The sequence below is a fragment of the Anabrus simplex genome, chromosome 2, assembly GCF_040414725.1.
Source record: "Anabrus simplex isolate iqAnaSimp1 chromosome 2, ASM4041472v1, whole genome shotgun sequence".
Lineage (NCBI taxonomy): Eukaryota > Metazoa > Arthropoda > Insecta > Orthoptera > Tettigoniidae > Anabrus > Anabrus simplex.
The window spans coordinates 204,089,911-204,113,606 of NC_090266.1; the positions used below are offsets into that span (position 1 = coordinate 204,089,911).

General features: G+C 40.7%; 1 protein-coding gene across 1 annotated transcript in view; it reads left to right on the plus strand.

Moving 5' to 3' along the window:
- The window catches only part of LOC137498451 (uncharacterized), a 429,548-nt gene extending 406,326 nt beyond the window's left edge, over positions 1–23,222 (plus strand). The window contains exon 4 of the mRNA XM_068225961.1: positions 23,017–23,222. Coding sequence (XP_068082062.1) covers positions 23,017–23,222 — 206 coding nt within the window. The remainder of the gene's footprint in view (positions 1–23,016) is intronic.
- Positions 23,223–23,696: the final 474 nt, after the last annotated feature.

The window sequence follows — 23,696 nt, forward strand, 5'->3', positions numbered from 1 at the left end:
GCCAGTACGCTGACCATTCAGCCAACAAGTCGGACACTATAATTATGAATAAGCTAGATATGTTTGAGAGACATCCAAATATTGTATTAACACCAAACTGGCCACAAATGGACATAAAATGTTTGATCACTAAGCCATCGATATTCTTCCTCTAGATCAACGAACAATAAGCATAAGTGTCTTTTCCTGTCCTGGCATTTTTCAATTACTTGGCGCATACTGAAAATCTGATTCTGACAGCCATTCTGTGGTCTGACACATCACTGGCTTTCATCCAACGTCCTCTCAACCACTCATCTCACCATCCCTTCCAAAAGGCCAGTAAACACTTTGCCTGCTATACTGATCAATGAGATACCTTGATAGTTGTCGCATTCCTTCCTGTTTTCTTGCTTATATGTGGGTGCCATTATTATTTTGTCCAATGAAAAGGCATCTTACTAACACTCCATGCTAATTTTATAACACCATGAAGCACTGCATCCCTGCCTTCCCACTATATTGCACCATTCCATGTCTAATTTCAATTTCCAACTCAGCCAGTTCTACGTTCTTTCTTCCATAATCCCCATTAATAATGATAGCTCCACATTGAATTCCATTTCGTTCACCAAGTTGTTTCCAAGGAGTTCCTCGACTGTCAAATGGGAGTGGGACTCCGTTATTCCCATAGGTCCGAGGCTTGTTTAAAAGATTCTGGAGCGTGCTCAGTGAAACTTCTGTGAAGCAGGATGCCACCCTTACACACACATGGTCCAAGTGAGGATCTTGCTTCTAACGGGCGGGCCATGACTCACAATATGTCCGAGATGCCTACTCCAATTCCATAGCAACTGATATCTCGACTTTCAGGACCACTTACTAGGCCACTCAGCTTTTGCCCATGGTTCACGAACTAGGACGTGACTACATCAACCCATACAAGGAAAATAAACACAACGAAAATTGTTCTGATGGACTGCATGTTCATATATGTCTAGTAGATATTATCAGCCTTAATGAAAATAATGGATATGAAGAGCATCGTCAGATACGTAGTATTGCTCCCCCAGCGACGATATACTTCGCCATAATATCCCGCTGCAGACGTTCTGAACAAATCTAAAACTGTGTAGACAAGTGAAGTGAAATACATTCAGAGAACCAACACACAAAGTGTCCGTTATGTCCAAATAAGAGTAGTTATGAATCTTGCTAGATATAGATCATCGAAGCTATGAATACATCCAGAGATTACAACACCTAATACTTCCATCAGTGTGAACTCTGCTACCGTAGTGCGATTCTCAGTGAAGATATAAATACAAATGTACACGACTTCAGTAGACTTTGCCATGTTCCATTGTTCATCCACCTGGAGCTATAAAGACTATCTTTTTTTTATTCGATGCAAATGTACAATCACTCAAGAAAGGAATGAGCTCAATTTTACTGTATAAGTTCCCCGCCCATACACTGCTCTCAGAATCAACTGGACGTAATAGATATAATTTTTATGTGCGTATCCACAAGGTTGTATATACACAGGTTTTAAATTATATGTATTTTGATATTAATAATATTAAGTGTAGTAAAATATTAAATGCGACGAGCGTAATGTTACGTGCTAGCCCAGTCGTAGTCCCCTTCGGCAATTCCTTCAAGGGATGACTGAGCCATGCTGGGAACCTCCCAGCCAGCCCGAGGACTCTTTTCTATTGGTTTCTTTGTCTGGTTTTACCGTGCGTCTTTTCGAAGGTACAACGAGAAAGTTCCGTCTCTAGCCGATCCCTGAAGATTCTAGTACTCTAACATTGGGATGTAAAAAGGAGGCTAGCTGCGAATAGTGAGTTGGTTAATGGGAGTGGGACGAATGTAGTGGTGGCTGTTGTGAGTGTACATCTATTGTCAGAGTATCGCCATGTACTGATTGGAGTGTGTACAGCCTTGGAGTACTGTGTGTCGGACAGTTGGTTTGAGTAGAATTGGAGCATTATTAACTGTTCTCATTGTCTTCAAACTTGTCTGCAAGCAAGTGTTGAGTTAGGTCACGATACGTGCGGAGTGAATGTAGAAGGTGAACCTTTCAATAAGAATTGAATTATAGCGTGTTCCATGTAAGGGCTGCCCAGCTGTAGTACTGCTGCGAGAGGTACTTGTAGACAGCTAATAGTGGAGCGTGGTCATTCATGGATGAATATACTTGTGTGTGTGTATGTATATACTTGTGTGTATTTGCGCGCGCGCGCGCGCGCGCGTGTGTGTGTGTGTGTGTGTGTGTGTGTTAATAGAGTCATCCTGAAAAAATAGATAGATAAAACATACAATATTTTATGCATTTTTTCAGCGAGTATGTATAAATTATGCAAATTCCAGAACACGAACAATTGTCTTTACAATAAACTTTGCGCTCTTTTATTTAACACTATTTATGCTATTGTATTTTACGTACTGCTAGTTTGAAACTTGAATATGATCAATTTTATGATGTGGATCTTACGTACACCAATATATATTTTTAGAAACATGATAATTTCCGAACCTGATGTTTTTCATAGTCATACAGTAGAACCCCGTTTATCCGAAATAAAGTGGGTGGAGCCACTTCGGTTGACACGTTTTTTCGGATGACACATGGTAAATATTTTCGGAACTTAAATGTTGGTATAAAAATGCATAAACTCTGTTAAGCAAAGGTGCATACTGCATATTAACAAAAAATGTTTACATAATGCCACTCATTGAATAAAACCGGTTATTTTCTTCAGAATTTTCTTAGTGCAGCGCTGTCGTGCAGCTATGTCGCGCCACCGTTTAATCAACAATGCATCAGCTGGTGTAGATTCATTGCTTTGCTCAACAAAGCGCAAAGCAATCTAAAATAATGAAACAATTTGTTTGTTACTACTGAACTAAATACTTTATACAGTAATTTTATTCGAAATCAATCTTACCTCCAATGCTAAATCGATCATCTGCTGAAACTCGATTTTCAAAACTGCCATGTCAAGTTCGGAGTCATCTGCATATTCTTCATGATGAATAATACAGTAATAATAATAATAATAATAATAATAATAATAATAATAATAATAATAATAATACAGTAGCAATAATTCCTACTTGCTCAAGATAAAATGTATCATGGAACGAACTCGAGGGTGAGAAACTGTTTTGTTTTATGCTACACGTGCGTTCTGGCGTACGTCATAATATCAAAATAGGGTTTGCCTAGCAGCTCTCAACACATATAGCATGAGAATTACGAATATCGACGGCTAAGAACGAGAGGGTAATAACATCATCGTCATCATCTGTTTACCCTCCAGGTTCGGCTTTTCCCTCGGACTCAGCGAGGGATCCCACCTCTACTGCCCAAGGGCAGTGTCCTGGAGCTTCAGACTCTTGGTCGGGCGATACAACTGGGGAGAATGACCAGTACTTCGCCCAGGCGGCCTCACCTGTCATGCGGAGCAGGGGCCTTGTGGAGGGATGGGAAGATTGGAAGGGATAGACCAGGAAGAGGGAAGGAAACGGCCGTGGCCTTAAGTTAGATACCATCCCGGCATTCGCCTGGAGGAGAAGTGGGAAACCACGGAAAACCACTTCGAGGATGGCTGAGGTGGGAATCGAACCCACCTCTACTCAGTTGACCTCCCGAGGCTGAGTGGACCCCGTTCTAGCCCTCGTACCACTTTTCAAATTTTCGTGGCAGAGCCAGGAATCGAACCCGGACCTCCGGGGGTGGCAGCTAATCACGCTAACCACTACACCACAGAGGCGGACGAGGGTAATAACAAAATATTAAAATACAATTTTGCTACAGCATTTCGGTTAAGCCGGTTTTCGGTTAAGCGATGTTCGGTTAAGCGGGGTTCTACTGTATTTACATTTCTGTTCTACTTCGGTTTGATTTAAGGCGTGGAATTACAACAGTATAAAAGTTTTACCTTCGGTATCCTACTGAGACCCTGTGAACGATATAGCAAGATTGCATTTATGGATGCCGTAAGACTTCCGAAGTTTTGCATTTGCACCAAAGTGGGACATGAGGAAAAGTAAGATGTTCCTGCTAAAAATCGTAAAACACTCGCTAGCTGAACCATGTTAGTGGTAACATGTTTTGAGTTAGGAAATGGTATTTTATCCAACGTTCGACGGTGAATTCCAATAGATTTTGAATTTAAAGTTCAAATTCAGTCTCGGTCGATTGATTGGTAGAATAGATTAGACTGTTTTGGTATCCCATCGGCCTGCATCGTCCTTGCAAGGCGAGTGTTCAGACATAAGCAGAGAGCAGAAGAATAGGTAGATGCATAATGTGGCAAATGTCAGGCTGTAAAAATCAAGTGGATTGAACCGAAGACAAATAACACCAATGTAATACGTCTGTGCGTCAAATAATTGATTACATACTAGCGGGCCTGTCCGGCTTCTCACGGTATCATGTTGGATAGGGTAATTTAATGCTCATTCACAACATATTGGAGAAAGTATGCATACGCATTCGAAATAAGCCGGGTTGAGTGGCTCAGACGTTTGAGGCGCTGGCCTTCTGACCATAGATTGGCAGGTCCGATTCTGACTCAATTCGGTGGCATTTGAAGGTGCTCGAACACGTTAGCCTCGTGTCAGCAGGTTTACTGGCACTTAAAAGAACTCTTGCGGAGCTAAATTCCGGTACCTGAGCGTCTCCGAAAACTTTTAAAGTGGTTAGTGGGACATAAATCTGATAACATTTATTATTATTAATATTATTATTATTATTATTATTATTATTATTATTATTATTATTATTATTATTGCCGGCCTCGTGTTGTAGGGGTAGCGTGCCTGCCTCTCGCCCGGAGGCCCCGGGTTCGATTCCCGCTGAGGTCAGGGATTTTTCCCCCGACCTGAGGGCTGGTTCGAGGTCCACTCAGCCTACGTGATTAGAATTGAGGAGCTCTCTGACGGTGAGATGGCGGCCCCGGTCTCAAAAGCCCAGAATTACGGCCGAGAGGATGCGTTGTGCTGACCATACGACCCCTCGTAATCTGCAGGCCTCCGGGCTAAGCAGCGGTCGCTGGGCAGGCCAAGGCCCTTTCAAGGGCGTTATGTGCCGTGGGGTTTGGTTTGGTTTATTATTATTATTATTATTATTATTATTATTATTATTATTATTATTATTATTAGTATTATTATTCGTTCATAATAAGACATCGTTAGTTTGTTCGTGCATTCTTTTGTCTGTTACCATTTTTCTGAGAAACAACTGGACTAATTTACTAATTTTTTGAGTGTTTTCCTCTCTTATTATTCTGTCTCACACCAGAGAATGTTCTCAGATGGAATAAATGCTTTAAGACCATCCCATATTCATGTAGGATTTTTTAGAATATACAATTTTGTCTTAGAAAACCGGCTATGGAAGTTCGATTCTTTAAGCGTACCGTCGCAATGACGAGATTGTTCATAATACACTGACTGACAGTGACAATGCAACACCAAGGAGGAGTGGTTCGAAAGGGATGAAAGTTGGAGAAAAAACAGAGACGGCACGGATGAATAATTGATGTTTATTTCAAACCGATATGCAGGTTACACAATGCGCACGGCATCGACTCAGTAGGATGTAGAACCACCGCGAGCGGCGATGCACGCAGAAACACGTCGAGGTACAGAGTCAATAAGAGTGCGGATGGTGTCCTGAGGGATGGTTCTCCATTCTCTGTCAACCATTTGCCACAGTTGGTCGTCCGTACGAGGCTGGGGCAGAGTTTGCAAACGGCGTCCAATGAGATCCCACACGTGTTCGATTGGTGAGAGATCCGGAGAGTACGCTGACCACGGAAGCATCTGTACACCTCGTAGAGCCTGTTGGGAGATGCGAGCAGTGGGTGGGCGGGCATTATCCTGCTGAAACAGAGCATTGGGCAGCCCCTGAAGGTACGGGAGTGCCACCGGCCGCAGCACATGCTGCACGTAGCGGTGGGCACTTAACGTGCCTTGAATACGCACTAGAGGTGACGTGGAATCATACGCAATAGCGCCCCAAACCATGATGCCGCGTTGTCTAGCGGTAGGGCGCTCCACAGTTACTGCCGGATTTGACCTTTCTCCACGCCGACGCCACACTCGTCTGCGGTGACTATCACTGACAGAACAGAAGCGTGACTCATCGGAGAACACGATGTTCCGCCATTCCCTCATCCAAGTCGCTCTAGCCCGGCACCATGCCAGGCGTGCACGTCTATGCTGTGGAGTCAATGGTAGTCTTCTGAGCGGACGCCGGGAGTGCAGGCCTCCTTCAACCAATCGACGGGAAATTGTTCTGGTCGATATTGGAACAGCCAGGGTGTCTTGCACATGCTGAAGAATGGCGGTTGACGTGGCGTGCGGGGCTGCCACCGCTTGGCGGCGAATGCGCCGATCCTCGCGTGCTAACGTCACTCGGGTTGCGCCTGGACCCCTCGCACGTGCCACATGTCCCTGCGCCAACCATCTTCGCCACAGGCGCTGCACCGTGGACACATCCCTATGGGTATCGGCTGCGATTTGACGAAGCGACCAACCTGCCCTTCTCAGCCCGATCACCATACCCCTCGTAAAGTCGTCTGTCTGCTGGAAATGCCTCCGTTGACGGCGGCCTGGCATTCTTAGCTATACACGTGTCCTGTGGCACACGACAACACGTTCTACAATGACTGTCGGCTGAGAAATCACGGTACGAAGTGGGCCATTCGCCAACGCCGTGTCCCATTTATCGTTCGCTACGTGCGCAGCACAGCGGCGCATTTCACATCATGAGCATACCTCAGTGACGTCAGTCTACCCTGCAATTGGCATAAAGTTCTGACCACTCCTTCTTGGTGTTGCATTTGCTCTGTCAGTCAGTGTATTTGATAACTATAATATTAACTGTTTGTCCACCTGTAGAAAACTGTAGTATTCTTGCTTACACGTGAAAATGCTATATAATTTACCGTGAGAAAAACACTGACCAATCTAATCAAATACAGAAAAGAATAGAGTTCGGCTTTGTACCTTATTGACTGACATGTCAAATCACACACTCTTACAGGACATTGCAGGTGGTTAAATCAGAATGGTAATCATACATTATCATTGGTATTCTCGATGTCACGACTCTTTTTGTACATTACAACCACCATTTAGAGATGTAGCTTCGATCAATTATTTTCATGACACTATTTACAATCGGGTGCAACTGGATAGCTCTAGTGAGCTACATTTTTAATAGTATTATGGACACCCTTTTTCTTAAAATTAGTTTGTGGAGATAAATTTCTATTAGGTATAAATATTTAAGGACTCTGTCGGATTATGTAAAGCATCTTCGTTATCAATGTCCGGCTCCATGGCTAATTGGTTAGCGTGCTGACCTTTGGTCACAGGGGTCCCGAGTTCGATTTCATTGGTTAAATTCCCTGGCACGGGGACTGGGTGTATGTGTCGTCTCTATCATAATTTCATCCTCATCGGGACGCGCAGGTCGCTTACGGGCATCAAATTAAAAGACCTGCACCTTCCGAACCGAAGACCTCGGAGACATCCCGGCACTAAAACCATACGCCATTTCATTTGCAATTCGTTATCAATCACCGTATTTTCAGGGCGATATACCCCAGTGGGACCTTCTAATTTTCACTGGGTAGTGACTTTTGTGAACTTGATTGTTGTCGATGTAAGTATGGCTCTCACTTTAATACAAGAAATGAACTTGTGTCAAATTTGCTTACCTCAGTATAGATGACACAAAGCAAAAATAATGTTCAATCTACTAAATATCGAAATCATTTAAGAAAAAGATTGAAGCAGAAGCAGAGTGAATGAAACTGAAACTGACATAAAGCTAACAAACATTTCTGACCTAACAGGACAGACATCAGTACAAGTACTTCTTTTAGGACATCGAAACTCGCAGTTTACTTGCTCTGTGCCGACAATTTCAACATAGAGTTCAAATGGGTTTATATTATTCTACAAGACTAAGTCATTTTTTATTTTTCCGTTAGAATTATTTGAAATTCCTGTTGGTAAATTTTGAAGTGGTTCAGACAGGCTTGACAGCGATGCAGACAGATCAGCGTCTAATACAAACACACCGTGGCTTTCACCCGGTGTCACCGTAGCGTGCCTGCTATGGCCTGATCCTGACATCCGGGAGGTGCATATTCAAATTCCTAACGTAACGAAGTTTCTTCTCCAATTGGTGCTCTTAAACAGGTCTTAATTCAAGCACATGCTTAGCAATAACGCCTCGCAAAGCCCATTTGAATACGCCCGCCAAGCGATCTGATTGGTTAACTTCAGCAACTGATAAAATAACATCGGAACGAGATAAGGAATTATTTCTATGAATTTACTTTTTTTGCAAGTTGCTTTACGTCACACCGACACAGATAGGTCTTAGAGCGAAGATGGGAGAGGAAAGGGCTAGGAGTGGGAAGGAAGTGGCCGTGGCCTTAATTAAGGTACAGCCCCAGCATGGTCGGAAACAACATAAACCGGGTATAGGAGCCTTAGAGTGTTGGTCATACGAATAAGTAATTTCAAAGCGAGCTCGATAGCTGCAGTCGCTTAAGTGCGGCCAGTGTCCAGTATTCGGGAGATAGTTGGTTCGAATCCCACTGTCGGCAGCCCTGAAGATGGTTTTCCGTGGTTACCCATTTTCACACAAAGCAAATGCTGGGTCTGTACCTTAATTAAGGCCACGACCGCTTCCTTTCCATTCCTAGGCCGTTCCTCTCCCATCGTCACCATATCGTCGCTTCACCGGCAAAAGGTTGTATTCCACAAAGCTCTTTCTATCCATTATTCTCCTTAAGACTGGTCACGCCTCCCAGCCACATATGTATATACAGTCCATCAGAACAATGTCCGTTGTGTTCGTTTTCCTATGCCGACGAGTAACCGAAAAAGAACCTTTACATGCATTATACAATCGGAGTGCGTAAATGCGTAATGCAAGCATACATTCGTACAGTACGGTACAGTAAGGTTAATTTTCCTTTACACATGGGCATAGGAAAATGAACACAACAAAATTTGTTCTGATTGACTGCATAACCATATGTGGCTGGGAGGCGTGACCAGTCTTAAGGAGAATAATCGATAGGAAGAGCTTTGTGGAATACAACCTTTTACCGGTGAAGCGACGATATGACTTATCTGAGTCTGCGCGACGTAAAGCAAATGGCTAAAAAAAGAACTTTCATCTCAGGTGAACAAAATTTGTCCATAATGCAACCTCACGATACATTGTATCATGCATCGTTACTCAAATAAATAATAAACTTTACACATCCAAGAACGATATTCATTTTTCATTTCGTTTTACAACCTTTTGAATATGCACTGAAATCACTCTCATTTGAAAGGCTGTGTTTCTGTAAAACTAAGGGTAAGTTCACTGGTTGCACCCAATAATGAAAAATCTCCATTCCATAAAATGGCACTCAACGTAGAATTTACTTACAGTTTGAACACGTATAATAGAATCTGATTTACAATAATTATTCTACTTCTTGAGTTCACTCAGGTTCTTTAAACATTTCCTTCACTGCATATCACGGAAATTCCTAGTCGTAGTGGGTATGTTAACTCAATTAACTTATCATTACTACTACTGTCCATAAACCAAATATTCCCCTCCTCACTGTTAATAAAAAGGAGACGTCAGAGGACATCGGAACAGTGGAAACAGGTAATTTGTAGTGATGGATCATGTCAATTTTCCGAGCATGAAACCCTATTCCTTATAATTCCTGAGGCACAATCATGTTATTGGCTGTACTTTGTTAGCACTTTCAAATTACTTGGTGATAAAACAGACGATTTTTTCACACCAACCTTTTAAATGTTCGTTGGTCCCTGAGTTTTAATATGTGTGGCCGACCAGATCGTGGTTGTGTTGTGATTGCACCTTCACGTTTCCAATTAACAATTACTGTAATTACATCATTGGCAGTCTATTTGGATACTTTAGTAAGGTAGAAAATGTCCCGTAACGGATGTCTTGCTTATGTGGGAATGAATGATTAACCCCCCCCCCCCCCCCAATCTGAAACTCACTCGATTGCATTTGTTCAAGAGAACAGTCAGTGTTTCGTTTCTAACAAAATTGTGAAACTGAGGAGGAAAATGAATCGCGAACTGCGGTAAAATATAAACATATCCTAGTTCCTGGATACCGAAATAGCGTCAGGTACTGAGAAGGACTAGTAAATAATCAACGTGGAAGAGAGAAACCCAAAAATATTGTAAACCACTTCGGGGAGAGTTTTCAGTAAACACTACGAAGCAGAAACAAATTTAATAATTGCTGGAGTAATTAAAATTTAGTAAAAATTCCAGATAGTTATACTTAGGCAAAACATATCGTTGGCTTTTTTTTAAAACCTCGTATGTCCCAATGCTCTTCCTGCCCATTATATTCCTTAAGACTGGTCACGCCTCTCAGCCGCATATTTATATGCAGTCCATCAGAACAATTTTCTTTGTGTTCATTTTCCTATGCCGATATGTAAAGGTAACCTTAAATATATTATACTGTAGGAGTGCGTAAGTTAGCCATGCAAACAACGCCCTTACAATGCGTTATGATAAGATCTCTTTTACTTTACACATAGCATAGGAAAATAAACGCAACGGAAATTATTCTGATGGACTGCATATAAATATGTGGTTGGGAGGCGTGACCAGTCTTAAGGAATATAATTAGTAGGAAAAGAATTCGGTCATACGAGGTTTAAAAGAAAACCATCGATATGTTGCCCTCCTAAATTTTGCCAGTGGCACATGGTAGGATGTCAGTATTCGGGAACTTTGTGGTATAGTTCTTTATCGCGAATCCATTAATACACCAAACCATTGCCGCCGTGAACCTACTCCACTTGTGTGACTGTATACTTCAGACGATTTTTCAAAGCCACTGTTTGCAACCTTCTATAAAACCTCCTCCGATGCAGGTTTTACTTAAGTTAATGATATCATTTCAAAATACTGTTTTGTCTTTGAATATGTCACAGAGGGCTACGTTGTTTGAATAGGTGGGGTGTTGAAACACAGGACTCCAGGTAAAATCTGTGAACTTTTGGAAACTCAAAGAAGACTTCTACGGTAAACCTGCAGTTACAAAATAATCATCATTACTGAATCGAAGATACCTTCTCCCTGTATTGTTTCGGAGTGCTCTTTACAAAATAAATGCTCTCCTATGACACATTGTTAGTGATGAGATTTGATTCTCCACTTCACCACATCTCAGCCGTTTGCGTCGAACTGACTCCTGCAAACCATGAGCAATATCCAGATTCATTTAAGTAACTAAACATTTTTATACTTTGATGCAATACTTCTGTAACAAGTAACTGCGAAGCAAGGGCTTCGGACAATGTTTGAAGGTTATTTACGGGATCTCTTCCTTTACTAAGGCCAAACATATTTTTACTGCACCTGACGTAGGTAACGTTTGTAAATTCAAAGAAGACTTCTGTGGTAAAACTTCAGTTACAAAATAATAATTATTACTGAATCGAAGATACCTTCTCGCTGTCTTGTCTTTCAGAGCTCCTTACAAAATAAATGCTCTCCTATGAATCCCCTAACATGAATAAATTTGACGAATAGCATAAACTCTCCTTTAACAGTGACGTTAATTGACCCGTCGAGCTTTATAGAAAATTATTCACCCTGATGTTGTGCTTCTATAACTTAAGTTTCAACATTTTCACACATTTCTAGGATGCACTTACTAATAGTGTAGTCTGAAATGGGAATGTGATATTACTTGTTTTTCAAACGTTCACCAAGCATGGATTTTACAATTTTGGAGCATACATATTAAGCTGTTGTATAGGCCTTATTTTAGTAATTTATTCAGTTTACAATACAGCATGTCGCTTCTGCTTTGTTATAGTAGCTTGTTTCATGAAACGTTTGGCTTGCTGGGCTGTTTGAGGCAGGATTCTTTTAAAACGTTATGCTGGCTTATCACTTGATTGCACATGCTTCGTTTGAAAATGACGTTTTAACTTGTTTTGTACAGTTGCATCTTTTGACACTTGCCCCACACGGATGGCACACAGCGGGTACTGTTTGTGCCCTCATCCAGCTGACATAAAGCCAAATATTTATAACTTTCTTTACTGCCGTATAACACTTCGAGACTTACTCGTAGACGAAGAAATCTGTAAAGAAATAGTGGAAACTGAAGCAGGTTCTTGATTACCATTATAGCATTTTGTTTTTTTAACCAAACATCGCTCCATACTGTAGTCCGCCCAACACGTGCTAATGCACAGGACTTAATCGAAATTATTTAGTTTGTCAATCAAATTGTGTTATTTAAAATCGGAAAAGTAAATTAAACTGTTATTAGCTTTCTTACGGAATCATTCATTAAAAACTAACATACCATAGTAACTTTTCAACAATGCCTGTATTAAAATACATATATACATACATACATACATACATACATACATACATACATACATACATACATACATCTTTATTACAGACTTCCATGCCTTTCAGCATACAGTCTGCAAGCCTCTGTGAAGTACACACGCATTTCCGCAATTCTCTATTTCCAACTAGTTGTGTGGCGTTAATCGAAAACTGAGCCTAATAATCGCTCCTTATTTTCCCTCTCCTGTTATCCTTTATGCCTGAGCCCATTATTTTCCTTTGTAATTTAATCTCCTTCATTCGGCTCGAATGACCCCACCATCGAAGCCGGTTTGTACTTACAGCTTCATACATGGAGTTCAACCCTAATCTAACCTTTATCTCCTCATGTCATGAGCCTCCCAAAATTGTTCCCACCTGTTCGTACCTACAATCATTTTCGCTAACTATGTCCGTTACTTCCAACTTATGAATACGATATTCTGAGTCCACCCACCTTCAGTTCCCTACAGAAAAGTCGGTCTGAAGAGAGACCGGTGTAAGAATAGTTTCGTTGTGAGCTGACTTCTTTCCTATCAAGTGTTGTTGATCGTAACTGCGAGCTAACTACATTAGCTTTTCAGCTCATTGATTCAGTTTCGTTTGGTATACTGCCATCCTGGGAGAATACATACCCCGAATATTTGAAATTGTCTGTCTGTTGAGATTTCGTATTTCCTACCTGCCATTCAATCTTCTTGGGTTTCTTCCGTACCAGCATCACCTTAATGTTGTAAATTGTAATTTACATATCGTCCCTGTTTTGCCAAAACGGCGAATGTGACAATGCTCTTCCTATCCATTATTTCCCTTAAGACTGGTCACGCCTTCCAGCCACATATTGATATGCGGTCCATCAGAACAATTTTCGTTGAGTTCATTTTCCTATGCGCGTGTATAAAGGAAAATGAACCTTACTGTACAATACTGAAGGAATGTATGTTTGCATGACATTTACCCACTCCTAGAGTGTGGTGCATTTAAGGTTCATTTTCCTTTACACACGCGCATAGGAAAATGAACTCAACGAAAATTGTTCTGATGGACCGCATATCAATATATGGCTGGAAGGCCTGACCAGGTGTGACCAGTATTAAGGGAAATAATGGATAGTAAGAGCATTGTCACATTCACCCTTTTGGCAGAATAGGGACGATATCATAATCGCTGCATCACCTTTCAAGCTCCAAGATACTACATTGCAGGTTTCCGGAACAGTCCGGCATTAAGAGTAAATAATAATAATAATAATAATAATAATAATAATAATAATAATAATAATAATAATAATAATAATAATAATAATTGTTCCGAGGTATCTGTGGAACAGCAGAGGTGAAAGAAGGTGCGGGGGTGAACGGGCCTCAAAATACGAAATTAAAGTTAAGATAAAATTTAACAAGGTTATATTTTCTTTTCAAAATCAAGAAATAACAAGCATGGCAGGTACAGAGTAGCAAGGCAACAAAAGTACACTTACAGTATTTACAGGATTTGGGCTTCGAGCCCCGAACTCACAATTCTTGAGCAATTAGCCCAGATTTACCCCAAAACAAGTTTCAACAGAGGGAGAGAAAACCCCATTCATGCCCAGGAGCACTTGCTCCAAATTACACAGTAAAGCCTCCTCGAGGAACGCAGAACCAAATTTCAAAAAGAGCAAACCGCTCTCAACGTTCAAGCCTATAAAAGGTCACACCAAACTCAACTTTCAAGTTGTCCTCTAAGGACATAAACACAGGGGTAAAAATACCCAACCTACTGAGGCCTATTAAGTGAGGAAAGGTTAATTACATGGCCTCTAAAATACCAATTTGAGAGGAGGCGATCTGCACTCCTAATACATTTGTTTAAAACCTACTTGGGACTAGGCCGTTAATGCAAGGGCTAATCCCATACTAAAGAGGTGACTTTTAGAAGGAAACAATTTACATTACGTTAAGGAAGAAACGGTTGAGAAAATAAGTTCACCTCAATGCAATATGAGTGGGAGCTCGAGAGGGTTAAGCACTCTCTATCCCAATATGTAGTTAAAACAGAAAGAATTGACACCGAGTGTCTTTACATTATTAAAGGAAAGTTACATGGAAAAGGCTTCGGACCAGCCCCGAGAGTTAAACTGCTGAGCTAGCAAGAAAAGAAGTTATTAAAAGGCCATTACCTTGTGGTTGAACTGCTGCCCGAAGAAAGAGGCGCTTCCCGCCCCCTGCTACGTACTTTACACACTGAAAGATGTTACAGAAGTGGCGCGGAGACCCGAAAATCAGCTGTTTATATACTCTCGCGGAAAGTTCGAGGCGTTTCAGGAATGAGAACACCCTCCCACAAAAAATTTATTGGTTAGGGTTAAGCAACATATCCCTGTTGAGGAAGATACACCTGATTGGTCATAAATTAATTAAAGAAATTCGGGATTGGTTAAATTCAAAACAAGGGGAAAGAAAGGGTTATACAGCCAACTTAAACAATAACAGAAATAAATTTAACAAGGAACAAACTTTTGAAATAAGAATTTCTCCAAAAAATAGTTCTTTCACTTCGCACTAGGGTGCACCATTGTAGTTCTTCAGTAGTGTCCTCTAGAAGAGAATGTTCACACTTCTTACAACAGGCAAAACAAAAATACATCGAAAACGACCCAGTTCAGAAACTTCAAAATTTCCAAGTAGTGACATCTTCTGAGAAACTTGAAAATTAACACATTAGATAACGTTTAGACTTCCTCCAGTAGGGGAGTTTCAACTGGCGCAAAGTTAGAATTAGCGACGTGGAGGTGTACCACCCGGTACACTAATAATAATAATAATAATAATAATAATAATAATCATAATAATAATAATTTTGTTTGAGTCATTAGTCCATGGACTGGTTTGATGCAGGTCTCCATGCCACCCTATCTTGTGCTAAACTTTTCATTTCTACATAACTGCTGCATCCTACATCTGCTCTAATCAGCTTGCCATATTCATACCTTGGTCTACCCCTACCGTTCCTACCCCCTACACTTCCCTCAAACACCAACTCTACAAGTCCTGGGTGTCTTAATATGTGTCTTATCATTCTATCTCCTATTCTCGTCGAATTTACCCACAACGATCTCCTCTCACCAATTCAATTCAGCATCCATCCATTCGTGATTCGATCTATCCATCTCACCTTCAGCATTCTTATGTAACACCACATTTCAAAAGCTTCTATTCTCTTTCTGAGATAGTTATCGTCCATTTTTCACTCCCATACATTGCCGCGCTCCAAACGAAAGCCTTCAAAAACATTTTTCAATCTCCTATAACAACATTCGAAGTGAACAAAGTTCTTTTCTTAAGAAAGGCCTTCCTTGCTTGTGCTAGCCTGCATTTTATCTCCTCATTTCTTCTTCCGTCGTTAGTTATTTTACTACTCAAGTAATAACATTCATCTGCTTCCTTTAAGTCTTCATTTCCTAATCTAATATTTCCTGCATCACCTGACTTCGTACAACTTCACTCCATCACTTATATTTTTTGGACTTATATATGTTCATCTTGTACTCCTCAACCAAGACTCCGTCCGTACCATTCAGTAACTTCTTCAGATTTTCCGCAGTCTCAGATAAAATAACAATATCATCGGAAAACCTCAAGGTTTTTTTTATGTCCACTCCTTGGGTTGTAATTGTCCTCCAAATTCCTTTTTGATTCCCTTTACTGTCTGTTCTAATTATATAAACATTGAAAGGACCGGGGGGGGAAACTGCAGTCTTGCCTCACCCCTTTCTGGATTGCTGCTTTTTTTTCATAGCCCTCGATTCTAATTACTGCAGACTGATTTTTATATAGATTGTAAATAATTCTTCTTTCTCGGTACCTGATGTCGATCACCTTCAGTATCTCAAATAGCTTGTTCCAATCATCATTATCAAATGTCTTTTCTAGATCTGCGGACAGCATGAATGTGGGCTTGCCCTTCTTAATTCGATCCTCTAAGATCAGACGTAGAGTCAGGGTTTCATCACGTGTTCCTACATTTCTTCTGAAACCAAATTGATCTTCTCCCAACTCTGTTTCCACTTGTCTTTCCACTCTTCTGAAAGTAATACGTGTTAGAACTTTGCAGGAGTGAGATACTAAACAAATGGTGCGGTAGATTTCGCACTCGATAACACCGGCTTTCTTGGGAATACTTATAACTACATTCTGCCGAAAATCGGATGGCTCTTCTCCTGTCCAATATATCTTGCACAGTAAATGGAATAAACTCGCCGTGCTGGTTTCTCTTAACGCAGTCAGAAATTCACAGGGAATGCCATTGACTCCAGATGTTTCGCTCCTATTTAGATAATAACAACAACAACAATAATAATAATAACAATAATAATAATTACAATAAAAGTAATGATCGACCGATATGCTACGTGATATGAGTTACATAGCTGTCAGTTTGAATTCTGGAGATGGTGAGTTCGAACCCCGATGTCGGTACCGTTGAAGACGAGTCTCCGTGGTTTATCCATTTTCACACCCTAGCCCTGTCTTATCCCATTGTCACTATTAGACATGTCTTTGTCGGTGCGACGTAAAACAAATGGTAAGAGAAGGAAAGAAATGAACTCTTGCATCATAGAGTGCGTTTTACTTCGTAAAGGGGAACTGCATGATTAATATTATCGTTTGCTTGCTCTTGCGGAACAGTAGCGGTTCATTCGTGGCATATCAATGTGCCGCGCCACACCAGTTGAGAAAGCCTGATATACGGTAGATGATAAAATTAAAGATTAACGACGGATCCTCTTTGCGATATCCTTCGGTTGCTGAACCAATCTGTTCTTGACTCTTCCACCAGCAGATCCCCCAGAGTGTCAAAATCCAACATAAAATATATGTGGTACTATGAAGAGATACGGCACGTAATTTTTGATAGCACCAGTTAACAGAACAGAGGTTTATAAATATATTTCTTATTATACTGTAGTTACAAATATCTTCAGGATTTTGAGATCATGTCGTCGCTCATATGCCAAAACTGCGAATGTGACAATGCTCTTCCTATTCAATATTTCCCTTAAGACTGGTCACGCCTCCCAGCACATATTGAAATGTCGTATGCTTTCAGTGCCGGGATATCCCAGGACGGTTTCGGCTCGTTAAGTGCAGGTGACCCGTAGGTGACCTGCGCGTCGTGATGAGGATGAAATGATGATGAAGAGAACACATACACCCAGCCCCCGTGCCATTGGAATTAACCAATTAAGGTTAAAATCCCCGACCCGGCCGGGAATCGAACCCGGGACCCTCTGAGGAGAAGGCCAGTACGCTGACCGTTCAGCCAGCGAGTCGGACCCAGCACATATTGATATGCAGTCAATCAGAAAAATTTCCATTGGGATCATTTTCCTATGCGCGTGTCTAAAGGAAAATGATTCTTAAATACATCATACTCTAAGAGGGGTAAATATGTCATGCAAACACACATTCCTACACTACGGTACAGTAAGGTTTATTTTCCTTTACACGTTCGCATAGGAAAATGAACTCAACTATTTTTTTTTCTGATGGACTCCATATCAATATATGGCTGCGGGGCATGACCAGTCTTAAGGGAAATAATGAATAGGAAGAACATTGTCACATTCCCTGCTTTGGCGTAGGAGTGACGACGTATCAACATTAAATTATATCGTAGTATTGTTTTAAATGTTTATATCAGAGCTTGCTTTGTGAGGCGGAAGCTCCCAATACACGAATATATGGAGCTTTACCAAGGAAACCTTACGTGATGGAAGAAGAAAAGTACATCACCAGAATTTGAAATATATGGAGGAAAATATCAAAGGAAAATGACAGCAAATCACTGCTCCTCAAAGACAGAAACCAACTGCAAGGATAATGAAAATGCCAAAATGAAGGTGAAGATGTACAATCTATAAGAAGAACATCTTTTTTGTTCGTCTCATTGCATACAACAATTGTTTGGGACCTACAGACGTCTACTAAAACAATACAAATATTACTATCGGTCATGTCTTTTTTCTATAAAACTGACAGTTCGACAAAAATATGTGGTAGTGAATAAGGTATCATAAACAATATACGAGAACCACTAACCACTCTACCCCACCAAATGCCGAGGTTACGGAATAGTGGAAGACTTTACCTTCCACCCCTCCAGGGACCTTCATGGCCTGTACGGAGATGACTTTGCTTTGAAATGATTGTTGCGTTTTCGCAATACAAGGGACTGATTCCTTTGTATATTCAATACCTTTAAATACCTTCCCCAGCATTGATAAATAACTTCTTCGAACCGAGTACATTCCCATAATTCCACAACCGAATGCCAATATTGCATCGTAGACCCATACTCTCAGTATTTGCACGTAAAAGATCCACATTTATTTCTTTTTGCTAGTGATTTAACGTCGCAATGACATACCGAAGGATTTTGGAAGTTGGTGGTCGGGGATTTAATTATAGTTCAGCCTGCTGTGAAAATGAGTAAACCACAAAAAAAAAAAAAAACACCTTCAGGGATGCCGACGATGAATTCGAACTCACGATCACCCGAATGCCAGTTCACAGATACACGACCAACTCGCTCGGTGAGCAACATTTGGCGGTTGGTTCAAAACACTGTTGGGATATTCACAGAGATTTTTGGCTCCTATGAAGAGAATTTTTGAAGTCAATGGTCAATGAAAATGGGCTCAATATATTCCAGAACTGGGAAGGGAGGTTAATACAAAGGGGGCAAGTAGTATCGTAGGCCCATTCTACACGAGCTGTTAAAACCCAGCTGTTTGGTCGCCTTCGAAAATCTCCGGGCTAATAAAACAAGACACTTTCCATTGCGTCTACACGAGTGTTCTGAAGGTGGACTTCGTTGGCGTTTAAAAAGCTACAACAAGCGGTGACAACTACTTTGGAGGCTTTGCAACTGCTGGCGGTAAGACCGCGAACCGGTCTACAGGAGGAAGTAGAAGGCTGTTGAATAGCGTCCGCTCTGCATATCGTCGTTGCCGGGACAAAACCTCCTATGTGATAATATTTTGGAGATATACTGACCCGCAGCATGCCAAGTTCGCTAAACTTAGAATGTATTGAGACAAGTTCTAGCAGTTCAAAAAAATGGCCGGCTCCATTGCTAAATGGTCAGCATGTCGGCCTATGGTCCCAGGGGCTCTGGGTTCGATTCCCAGCCTGGTCGGAGGCCTTAATCTTCGTTGGTTAATTCCGATGATTCGGAGCTAGAATGCCTTGACGATATTCACACAATATTGCACCTTAGATGACAGAACCTTACCGGCCAAAGTTCTAAGCTGAAGTATTTCACATAGGAGGTTTTGTCCCGGCAGCGACGATATACTACCTAATGACGGTACCATCGTTTGCAATATTATCGTTGTCACCTGCAAAATAAAATTGTTCTTCGAGGTAACTGACATTCTGTAGAACGAAATAAATAGTGGCGTGTGGCCTCCGGAGAGGCCTAGTGCAGGGCTTTCAAGATGACGCCTGATAGGCGACCTGCGCGCGTCTGTGAGAATGGGGTCCTACGCATGAGGAATTTTAATTATGAAGACGGTACACACACACACGCCCAGCCTCCGAATCATCGGAATTAACCAACTAAGGTTAAGGCCTCCGACCAGGCTGGGAATCGAACCCGGAACCCCTGGGACCATAGGCCGGCATGCTGACCATTTAGCAATGGAGCCGGCCGTTTTTTTTAACTGGAATAACTTGTCTCTATACATTCTAAGTTTAGCGAACTTGGCATGAATGTGTCGTGTTTAATGGCCATTGGATAAAAGAGGGTGAGTACATCAACCTCTCTTTCCATGAGATATCTCTTTGAGAATTTCTTCAGTCAAAATAAATTTCGCAATACATCCAATCTACACAGAGTCCATTTTGAAAGTGACTTGCACAAAAGCGTTTTAACTGTTTGTGTAGAATAGCCGAGTGTTTTGATCGCTGTTTAACAGCCGGATTTTGACGGTCAAGTGTAGTTTGCAAATGCAACAAAGGAGGTTAATATCGCAATAGGGATGTACTGCAACACTACCGATAGATGTCTCACGTGTAGTACCCGGTATGCGCTTGTCGACCGTCATTTGTTTTTATGTGTTTTTAATGGAAGTTACCTAGTTAAATGCTGAAGTTAAAGATTTAATATATCGTTACGACAACAAAGACGACAAGAAAATTGTGATGACTGACTACTGCTGTGTCCCAATACCCCAAAATCAAGGCCGACCGAATTCATACCATCATTTTCCTAAGCAATATGCTTTCCGTAAAAAGTGGTTGCATGCGATTCGTAGGCAGGACCTGCGTAATAAAAATATAACTCCTAATATCAAAGTCTGCTCGAAACATTTTACAGTTAAAGATTAAGTCATTACTGAAACTGGTAAGTCAATTAGTACTAATTAAGAAATAATTTTATAATAAGGTTGTACATTCTGAAAAGTTAATATGACCTATTTCAATAATTTTAGGCGAAAGACGAAGACTTAAAGAGAACGCTGTACCTTCGATATTTGCATGGTGTGGCACAGGTACCTTGGAAATAACTCAGAGAGCAAGAAGATATAGAAGTGGGAAAACAGCCATAACACCGTGTGGGGTACGGTACCCTGAATCACACAGTGACCTATAATTTGACACTGGAGCACCATCAACTTCAGACTTCCTGAACAGGAAATAACTCATTAATTCCAAATTTGAAATTTTTTACCGGTATTTGCCTTATGGTCCGATACAAGATCCTGAAACTCAGGAAAAACACGGAAATTAAGTTCAGTTGTACTGGATGTAGCCCCAGGCACTGCTGTCATAACCAATGTCGTGCCTTATGTACGCCTATAACCGACAAAGAAAAGAAAAAATACCGTATTAGGAATGTTTTCAAAATGCTATTTGTACTTTAAGAATTCAATCTTAACAAAAACACTAAAAGAAGTAGTTGCTGCATTTATTCCTTACTGGTACCTTTCAATCAACTCTTGCATTTTTCTGGATATTTTTTCGCCCCTTTTCTTCAATTCTGCATCCAAATCCGCAATCGTCATTGCACCTATACCATTTTCCGTCTTGTTGAAAACAGTATCAGAACATGGTAACTCCATTTTAATACATTTAAAGCAAAAGTTTCGTTTCGATGATCGCAGATGTAGGAATACTCCATATAAGTCTCATGTAAAACAATCGAGCAGCGGAAAGCGCATACCGGGTACTACCATTACGCTGCCTAGCGGACAAGTTTTGCGTGATACATCCCTATTATGTTTCAAAAGGGAGCTTGGCAGAAAATGTCACGTTCCATTTAAATGCAACTTACATACCTTTACACACTCTTCATTATAAGTGATTGCTAATTTTGATACAGCACGTATTCACATTCGGAATCCAAGAAAAGGCTCAAAATCATTTATTTACTCTACAGTATGCAAGAGGTCACGTTCATTTATATTTCCTCTTTCCTCAACAAAATTCTGATTATATATTTTATTGTGAGAGACACATGACGGCTAAACAATCGAAAACATATTTTTACTTCTATAGATAACTTTGCATTTCTGCATGGGTTCTTTAAACGCACATGTTAAATGAGATATAAAATTCTAACTTATTATTGTCAGTTTTAACCTAATCTTCAAATATTTAATACATTATGTAAACAGTTGAAAATGTTCTTCCTTCCATTTTGATAGATGTAATACCAAAATACATTGGAAACCCTGATATATTAGGTATATTCTGAAATCAGAGTTACAATTTTAAGAGAGTCGTGGTCCACTCAAACCCTGTCTGATTCCAAACAGCTTTTATTAATCAATGGTATATATCCTGTACAATGTGACTGCCTTCGTCTTATTTTCGTTCGCATCGTACAGGTAGCTGAATGTCAAGTATTTTAGAATGCCTTCCATAGCTTTAGACGAAAGGTTCGGAAGGTGGAGTTCTAGTGGACAGTGTCCCTGTAGGTCGGAAATATTAATAAAAGAAAACAGGGTGTGAATGCTTACATCATCTGTAATTACTTTTTAAATAACCGTGAGCAACGCATTTGGGAAGTCCATATTCATGCTGTCTTCAAATTTGTATGATAAATATATATACTGGATTTATGGGCGCATCCTCAACTGTTTAAGAGCACATTGTTAGCCAGTCATGGATTGACAAATGAGTGCAATCTACTAAGCTAGAATTAAACGAATATTATTTTGGTTTAAAAATGTAAATAGCCTTATAATAGTGTACCATAGAAAGTACAACCAAAGTAAATTATACAAATTAAAGAGAGATTGATTACCTTTTAATATATCCAATAATATTTCTTCGGCCCAACCGTTACCACCTGAGGCTGAAAATATATCATCTGAAGATTTTTCAAATGTATGACTTAGCATTTAATGCTATTTGGAATATGATACCCCAGTACCAGTAGTATGAAAACTGTGCACCTATGTTTGTATTTCGCACTGTAGTGGAAATATGCTGGAGATACAATGATCGCATCGTAGAAATGAAGGGAGTAATATGTGTAGATAACAAATCATAGGCTTGTACCACGGCAAATTTGAACTTTGTACCACAGGTCCTCTGTATCGCCTGCACTGCTCATCCACGGCGAGTGGAGTCGCCAACATGTACTCCTTCTCCAACCACAACAGCCTTGTGAGCACGCCAATAGACACGGCAGTGTTGGTGGATGTGGAGCCCGCGGCCGCGGGGGGTCGAGACGCCGGTCGGGGAATGGCTCGAGGTCACACCTTTTCCAGAGAAGCTGAAAACAGTATGTGACATGCACCTCCATTAAGTTTTTCGCAAGCAAGTAGAGAAATTATTTCATGGGCCGTTTTCACGTCTTGTTCAATTCCCTTATTAACAGTAATTGTTGAACTTAATAATTGTCTAGTAGAACTTAATATTTAAAATACCATCGATGGCTTTCTTTTAAAACCTCGTATGTCCTAATGCTCTTCCTACCCTCATATTCTATAAGACTGGTCACGCCTCCTAGCCACATATTTATATGCAGTCCATCAGAATAATTTTCGTTGTGTTCGTTTTCTTATGCCATGGTGTAGGGGAAATTGACCTTACCATATCATGTTGCAGACATGATGTTTGCATGGCAAATCAACGCACTCCTACAATGTAACATATTTAAGAATTTTATTTTACACTTTTGCTTAGGAAAATGAACACAACGTAAATTATTCTGATGAACTGCAATTAAAGATGTGGCCAGGAGCGTGGCCAGTCTAACGAGTA